General features: G+C 44.7%; 1 protein-coding gene across 1 annotated transcript in view; it reads right to left on the reverse strand.

Moving 5' to 3' along the window:
- Window positions 1-6,767: 6,767 nt before the first annotated feature.
- xrcc6 (X-ray repair complementing defective repair in Chinese hamster cells 6) overlaps window positions 6,768-9,161 on the reverse strand; it is a 29,832-nt gene continuing 27,438 nt past the window's right edge. Inside the window, exon 11 of the mRNA XM_020520758.2 lies at window positions 6,768-8,450. Coding sequence (XP_020376347.2) covers window positions 8,245-8,450 — 206 coding nt within the window. The 3' untranslated portion in view covers window positions 6,768-8,244. The remainder of the gene's footprint in view (window positions 8,451-9,161) is intronic.

The raw sequence follows: 9,161 nt of genomic DNA on the forward strand, positions 1-9,161 counted from the left end.
CACCTTGTTGTCTCAGATTCTCCAGCATCTGCAGTTCCTACTATCTCTGGTCAAATTATTAGACTTTACTGAATGTATTCGTACAAATTATGAGGGAGGCCCACCAGCCCAACTCCATTCCCCCACCCTGACAGAAAGGCTCACTTTTAAACTGTCCTTTCTCCCCCATGGGGTGGGGATTGGAGAATAGGGAACTGCTTCCCCCGGGGGTAGGAGCCCAAAACCCAGGGCTCAGTGATTGAAGGTAAATTGCCCCGTATTTAATGGGTTCTCAGTCTGTGCACTAACATGACCCAGACCATGAGGCTGTCTCCCTAACTCTGTCCCAATGAGGACAACTATCTTCTGGACTACTCCCTGGTTCAGGCTGGTCACCATTAACTGGGTCTGCAGCCTCTTTCACTATCATCACCAAATCGTCAAAATCTGTCCCACGTCCAGTCTGTGTCCAACGACAGTCAGGATTTTTTTTCCCCCTTTATTCATTAACAGGATGAGGGCATCGCTGACTAGGCAGCATTTACTGCCCATCCCTAATTGCCCAGAGGGCAGTTAGAAGTCAATCACATTGCTGTGGGTCTGGAGTCACATGTAGGCCAGACCAGGTAAGGATGGCAGTTTCCTTCCCTAAAGGGCATTAGTGAACCAGATGGATTTTTCCCCAACAATCAACAATGGATTCACAGTCATCATTAGATTCTTCATTCCAGATATTTTTATTGAATTCAAATTCCACCATCTGCCGTGGCGGGATTCAAACCCAGGTCCCCAGAACATTATGTGGGTCTCTGGATTAATAGTCCAGTGATAATACCAATAGACCATCGCCTCCCCGTGAGTGTTTTACTCACTCGTGGGACGTGGGCATTGCTGGCTGGGTCAGAATTTATTTGCTCATCCCTAGTCATCCGTGCTGACCAGATGCCCTAAATTAATCGAGTTGTATTTGCCAGCATTTGGCCCGTCTAAACTCTTCCTAATCATATACCTATTCAGATGCCTTTTAAATGTTGTAATTGTACCAACCTCTACCACTTCCTCTCATTCTACACATGCACCACCCTCTGCGTGAAAAAGTTGTCTCTTGGGTCCCTTTTAAATCTTTCCCCTCTCACCTTAAACCTATGCCCTCCAGGTTTAGATGTCCCCTCCCCGTGGAAAAGTCCTTGTTTATTTATCCTATTCATGCTCTTCATGATTATATAAACTTCTGTACGGTCACCCCTCAGCCTCCGACGCCCCAGGGAAACTAGCCCCAGCCTATTCAGCCCCTCCCTTTAGCTCAAACCCTCCGACCTTGGCAACATCCTTGTAAATCTTTTCTGAACCTTTTCAAGTACTTGACTTTAAGTCTGTCACAGCCAAGCCAACCTCTGTTTGGGCCTGGTTTCTATGCGTGACAACTTTTAAGAAAGGATATAACAATCATGGGTAAATGTAAAGTTTGTTCATGTTCTTATTTCCTGCAATTACAAATCCTCTTTGATGGTCTTTCACACAACTTTCTTTGGTTGTGTAACCTTTAGAATCAGAATTGCCTTTATATTCTGATGAGAAAGTTGATGGTGGAGGGTTCATTGATGGTAATGCCATTGAAATTCAAAGGGCAGTGGTTAAATTCTCTCCTGTCAAGGATACCTGGCAGAGGTGTGGTGTGAATGCTCCTTGCTGCTTGCCTACCCAAATCTGGGAATATTGTCCAGGTCTTGCAGTGTTTCAGAATGCAAGGAGGTGTGATTGTTGCTGAACAACATGTCACCATCAGCGAACATATCACCCCTTGTGATGAAGGGATGGTCATCAATGGAAGATGATGATTGGGTCTAGGTCATACCCTGAGGAATTCCTGCAGAGGTGTCTTGGAGCTGAGATGGTTGAACCACAACCATCTCTCTACGTGCCAGGTATGAGTCTAACCAGTGAAGAAATCCACCCCCACCCCACCGCTGATTCCCATTAACACAAGTATTGTTAGGATTCCTTCATGCCGTATTCACATCAATCTCACCTCACGTGTCCATGTTTGAACCAAGGTTGTCATGAGGTCAGGAGCTGAGTGGCCCTGGCAGAGCCTTCCATCACTTTACTGATGATTGTGGGTAGACTGATCGGGTGGTGATTGACTGCGCTGAACATGCCCTGTTTTTTGTATATGGGCCATACCACATTGTCGGGTAGATATTAGTGTTGTACCTGTACTGGAACAGCTCGGCTTGGGGCACAGTGAGTTGTGGAGCCTGCGTCTTCAGTGCGATTGGTAGACCGTCATCGGGCTCATAGCCTTTGCCCTGGATAAACCAGAGCCATATCTGGTCCAACGTGAGGGGGACAGGTTTGGTTTAGGAGGTCTGGAAGGATTTATGGAGAACGTTCAGAACAAACCTCAGCTCTGCCTTATGTCACTATCTGTGTCACCACTCCCCCCACCCCACCCTCAAAATCTGAACAGCTAACACTGTAAAGATTTCTGATAGCCCTACACGCTGACACTGTATAAAGTGATATGTGTTTACTGACTGCACACCATGGTGGTGTGACAGTAGCACCAGCGCAGTAGGCCTGTCAGCTCAAGGCTGGTTGCAATCCTTTATTTCTCTCTCTCCTTTTTGTCTTTTTCTCTTTTCTTCACCTTCCTGACGTCGTGGGGAGGCTGGGAGGGCGGCGGCAGTGACCTGAGTGGGGATTTCTATCTTTATAGGCCCGACGCATGGACCTTGCAAAAGTCCCGGAGCCATATCTGGGACCCGGCCGATTATGACGAACTCTATTAAAGTACTTTATTTTTATTCTTTTGTACCGGATTGTGGCAATAGAGCACTTTTCACTGTATCTCCCTAGATATACGTGACAATAAATCACTCATTCATCATTCACTCATGGCATTTATAAGCAGAGGCAAAGGTCAGATACCAACAGAAAGCCAGCCAGTATGTTATGGGTATGATCACATTTCTGTAAACAAGACACCGCACTCTTTCTGATCAGAATAACTCGCCAACAGCTGAACACAGCAAAAACAAAGAGAAATCAAATTAGTTCCCCAATCGCAGCTTGAGATGTGAATATGGACAGTGACCGGGTCTGGTTTGTACAAGGCTGAATACATGTCACTCAACAATTTTCCCACCGACTCCACTGGTACATCTTCAGTGTTCCCAAGGACCTTAAACAGAGGCTCAGTATTAGTCACCCCTACTCCCCCAGGGCTTGTTCTAGTCTTGTTACTGCTGAAGGTTCTCATCTCCCGCTTCTTCTCCTCAGCCTCCTGGAAATCAGGGGTTGGTTTAGCTCAGGTGGCCGGGTGCTTGGTTTGCGATGCAGAGTGACGCCAACAGTGTTGGTTCAATTCCCACGTTGACTGAGGTCACCATGACGGACTCTCATTCTTAACCTCTCCCCTGGCCTGAGGAGTGGTGACTCTTGGGTTAAACCCCCACCATTCTCTCATGTGACAGCTGCCCTGCAGTCTGGGAGAAATATGGTGACTTTGCCTGGAGAACAAAGGAGTGACAACTGTGAAACTGACAGTCTGAGGACACTGCAGTGGATCTCCAAGGGAGGAAGTAGGAAGATCCAAAAGAACAGCAGACAGGGGAAGCACTATGCTAGCAAAAAAGAACTTTAAAAACAAAACCACTAAACTCTGCACTCTCATCACTTACAAAACTAATGTCAACCCAAAATAAAGGATTGGGGTTTGGTTAGCTTGCTGGTGAACAGTGATATAAACTGGTCTGTGCTGTGACTGCGCAGTGAATTCTTAACCTCAGATTAACCGTCACTGCTCTCAGACAGAATAGAGTCGAAGGGATGAATGGCTTGCACCTGAGAAAGGTCATTGGTCTAAATGTTTCTTTCTGGATGCTGCCTAAATTGCTGAGAAGCAGCACCGTTTTCAATCTTGTCCTTTGGCAATGCTGCTAAAAATTGGGAGGATTGAAAATTGCAGTTTTAACACAAGGCTGCATAAGTTTAAACAATATGATTTAAAACCTGCCTGAACCTTTGTAACCTTGACTTGCATCTAGAGTCAAGGGTTGTACAGCACAGGAACAGACCCTTTGGATTATCTTGTCCACACTGACCAGATATCCTACATTAATCCAGTCCCATTTGCCAGCATTTGGCCCATATCCCTCTAAACCCTTCCTATTCATCTACCCATCCAGATGCCTTTTAAATGTTGTAATTGTACCAGCCTCCACCACTTCCCCTGCCAGCTCATTCCATACACGCAGCCCTTTTAAATCTTTCCCCTCTCACCGTAAACCTATGCCCTATAGCTTTGGGTTCCCCACCCCGGGGAAAAGACCTTGGCTATTATCCATGCCCATGAGGATTTTATAAACGTCTATAAGGCCACCCCTCAGCCTCAACGCTCCAGGGAAAATAGCCCCAGTCTATCCAGCCTCTCCCTGTAGCTCAAACCCTCCAACCCTGCCATATCCTTGTAAATCTTTTCTGAATCCTTTCAAGTTCTATCTGCATAAAACCACACCAGTCCGCTACAGATTATGTTCTAACCTCTAAACCAGAGAAGTCCAGGTTCAAATGCCACCTATCCTGGCCTAAGGATGTATCATTACATGTCTGAATGGATTGATTAAAAATACTTCCTGACACCTTGTTGTGTATGGATACTGACCCTATCTCTGAACCAGAATGCCCAAGTTCAAGTTTCACCTACTCCAGAGCTCTAAACAGGGTGATTAGAAAATATGCAACACATTCTGATTAAAAATTGAAACAATATTTGTTGCAGCAGAGAGAAAAACAGATGCAATTAGAGGGACTACCTCCACTGAGGATCTGAGAAGCTTGAGAAGCCAAAGAGACTACAGAGATTTAGCAAGTCAGGAATTAAAGCCAACAAGTCAAAACAGTTCTGCTTGCCCAGTTATAGGAACGATATTATTAAGCTGGGTAGTGTTCAGAAGAGATTTACCGAGTATAGGTTAGAGTTGTAAAGAAAGGCTGGATAGGCTGGGACTTTTTCCACTGGAGCATTGGAGATTGAGAGGCATTCTTGTGGAAGTTTATAAAACAATGAGGAGTATTGATAGAGTTAATGGTAGTTGTCTTTTCCCTAGGATGGGGGATTTTAAGATTTGGGGGTACATTTTTAAGATGAGAGGAGAGAGATTTAACAAAGGCAGGAGGGGCAAAATTTTTACACAGGAGGTGATTATGTTCAGCATGGACTGGTTGGACTGAAAGATCTGTTTCTGAGCTGTTGTAATTCCAGGATTTTGTTTAGTTTTTTTTCATTTATTCATGGAATGAGGACATCGCTGGCCAGGCAGCTTATTGCCCGTCTGTAATTGCCCAGAGGGCAGTTAGGAGTCAACCGCATTGCTGTGGGTCTGGAGTCACATGTAGGCCAGACCAGGTAAGGATGGCAGTTTCCTTCCCGAAAAGGTATTAATGAACCAGACAGGTTTTTCCAACAATTGGCAATAATTTTTTGGTTAATGTTAGATTTTAAATTCCAGATTTTTATTGAATTCAAATTCCACCATCTGCCATGGCAGGATTTGAAGCCAGGTCCCCAGGATATCACCTGGGTCTCTGGGTTAATAGTCCAGGGATAATACCACTAGGCCATTGCCCACCCCTTGTTTGCAGTTTTATGAAAGTGAAACTGTGCTGGACAAATCTTTAGTGTTTTTTTAAATTTTAACTAATAGGGTAGATAAAGGGCAACCAGTAGATGTCATATACTTGGATTTCCAAAAGGTATTCTGCAAGCCATGTGTGGTTAATACAGCAAATAAGCACTTTGGGAAGCATGAATATGGGAATGGTTATAAGATTCAAACAGTAGTCATACATGGGACATTTTCAAGTTGACAGCTACAACTTTTTTTTAAGATTTATTCATTGCTACTCTGTGGACGTTGTTGGCCAAGCCATCATTTATTTCCCATCCCTAACTGCTGTTGATTAGGGTTTTAAAATACCTGTTGGCCCTAATCGAAACAGTGAAGTTATAACCAATTAGCCTGCCCATTCTTACATTGTGGTTCAGTGGTTAGCATCGCTGCCTCACAGTGCCAGGGACCCAGGTTTAATTTTAGCCTCAGGTGACCGTCTGTGTGGAGTTTGCACATTCTCCCCAAGTCTGCATGGGTTTCCTCCCACAGTCCAAAGATGTGCAGATTAGGTAGATTGGCCATGTTAAATTGTGCGGTGTTGAGGGATGTGCAGTTTAGGTGGATTGGCCATGGGAAAGGCAGGGTTACAGGGATAGGGTAGGGGGTTGGGTTTGGCTGGGATGCTCTTCAGAGGGTTGGTGCAGACTCAATGGGCTGAATGGCCTACTTGCAGATTGTAGGGATTCTATGATAGCCATGTTTAATACTAAATATATCTTTCTTGCTGCAAATGCACTTTTCACCATCAAAAATTCCTACAACACTGGGAGATGGCATTTAAATCTGATATCTGTTGAATGAAACAAATGAAGTTAGGGCAGGAAAGCAGTCCCAACAACAAAACTGACCAATAGAAGCCTCTTCGACAGCACCTTGGTAGTGCCATTAGTGCCAGCCTGTTTCACCTGTACCAATCTGTAGTTTTCAGTTCCAGTACACACCGAGCGTCACAGAGGGTCAACCACTCCCTCATCCATGGTAAGAAGCTTAAAGAATTACACCGGGCTGAGTTTAACCCTTTCAGTCTAGTGCCAAAACCAGCTTAGAAAGCGAAGCAAAGTAAAATTTAATTTCCTAAAACATCTGTGACAGAAAAGCAGAAAGGTTTTCAAAAATGGTCAAAATTAGATTTTTTTTATTTTACAAAGATCAATCCTCAACATTGAATAATTTTTATTTCTCCACATTATCAGGTCTTAGATACAAACAATATACAAACAATTTAAAGGAAGAGTTAATTTAGAAAAATAACGAAATTCAAGATTAAATATTGAGAGGCATGTCAGTACTTTAATAGAATCTCAGGCAGCTGCATTGTATTACTGTGTGTATGGGAGGTGAGCACTAGTATTGCAGAGCTACAAGGGCACAACCATGGAGCTCCAAGGGAGCTGTGAGGATCTCCGAAGGAGCCGTGGGGATCTCTGAGGGAGCCGCGGGGAACTCCGAGGGAGGAAGGGAGAAAATTGTAATGTTTCCAAAAGAAAAACTGATGAAAACTCAACAAAACAGGCAACAAAACGCTTGAAAAAGACCTTGCTAAACTCTCGTTATCGATACAAAATACAGATACCCCAAAATAAAGGATTGGAAGTTAGATAGCGTGCTGAGTAACAGGGATACAAGATGGTTTGTTATACAATTTCCCAGTGAACTCTTATCCTCAGATTAACCTTGGATGCTCTCACCCAGATCAGAGTGAATGGCCTGCTCCTGTTTCTGGTAAAAGATTATTGAACTGATACGTTAACCGATGCTCCCTGAATTGCTGTGCAATACCAGCATTTTCAGTTTTTCATCTTGTTCCTATTGTGGTGCTGCCATCCAGAGGTTCACTCCCTCCCATCAGAAAAGTCTCAGTCCTGCAGCCAGTTAAAGTGAAGTCTCCCAATCTCCCTATTAGTGTATACTTTTGTTAAACCCTGGTTTAGGTTCATGCAAGGCTATGCTGTTCCTTCAAACTGTGTCTGTCTGTCTCTCCCTCAATCCACACTAAACCTATCCTGTTTGCTAGATCTACAACCGTACCTTAACTCGCGGTTTCCAAGGGACCAGCCAAGGTTCACTATACTAGGCATGAACAATGGTAGTTGGTTGTTAAACAGTAACATACAGACATGACCAATCTCAGTCATCCCTGCACCCTTCATATAAACAACAGGGAGGGAGACAGTTCTGATATTTCCCACTATGTCCCTAAATGTGTGTCGGTTACAAGCGCTAGGTACAATGTTAAAAATAAAATAAACCTGTGACAAATTTTGGGAGGTATAAAAATATCTTGTGTGGGATTGTTTTGTTGTTTTAAAGCTTCTTGACCAGGGGAGCTCAGAAGGGAAGCCCGTGCTACTCTCATGATATAGAGAAGTTCAGGATAGATGGAGTCAGAGTGGGCCTCGATTCTGTTGTATTTGGATTGGGACTGACTCAGATACAGGCTGCTGCTAGGGTCAGAGGTTTGCTATCTCCGTGATTGCGATGCCTCAGTTACGTGCGGTGATGGCAAACCCTGCACCACGCCCCCCCCACCCACCATTTGCGAAACAAACCCGAGAGCAGACCCCGTCTTATCGCCTGAACTCAGTTTCGGTCAGTTCTCAGTGAAGTGACCGGTGATGGCGTCGATCAGCTCTTGCTTCTTGCTGCCTCCTTTCAGGCCGTACTGCTTACAGATCTCCTTGAGTACCGGCACTGTCAGCTTTCCCAGTGTCCCACCCTGTGCGTGTTGTCTGATCTCATCCATCCCCAGCGATTCCGTGACCTTCGGCTTCTTCTCTGCTCCCCCGGCAGCATCACCTGCAGACAGAAAACAGCGGTTTACACGTCCATTCTTCAGTCACTGTGAAAATTCCGAATGCCAAAGTTGCAATGGACCCACCCTGGAATGTGCTGGGTTTTTTTATTCACTGCTGGCACATAGGTCTCAGAGGCTGGGCCCATCACTAATGACCCAGGGGGCAGTTAAGAGTCAATCACATTGCTGTGGGTCTGGAGTCACATGTAGGCCAGACCAGGTAAGGATGACAGTTTCCTTCCCTAAAGGACATCAGTGAACCAGGTGGGTTTTTCTGACAATTGACAGTGGTTACATGGTCACTGTTAGACCAGTTTTGTATTCAAGATTTCTACTGAATTAAAAGTTCTCCCATCTGTCACAGTCAGATTCGAATCCATGTCCCCAAAACATCAGCCTGACATAGAAGAATGAACTGCAGATGCTGGAGGACTGAAACAAACAAAGACAGAAATTGCTGGAGAAACTCAGTAGATCTGGCAGCATCTTGGAGAGAGAAACAGGGTTAATGTTTCGAGTCCAGGGACTCTGTCAGAATTTAGCCTGAGGATTGGGATTAAATATTCAGCCAAGAGTATTACCATGTTTGTCTTGCATGCATCAGGACAGATACAAAAATGTCAAATTTCAAAGAAAGCAACAGTTCATACTGGATGAGAGCTTGTGCTGATTGGTCGGCAAGTCGATTCTGATTGGTCGGCAAGTCGATTCTG

The sequence above is a fragment of the Rhincodon typus genome, chromosome 37 (genome assembly GCF_021869965.1).
Source record: "Rhincodon typus isolate 14 chromosome 37, sRhiTyp1.1, whole genome shotgun sequence".
Taxonomy (NCBI): Eukaryota; Metazoa; Chordata; class Chondrichthyes; order Orectolobiformes; family Rhincodontidae; genus Rhincodon; species Rhincodon typus.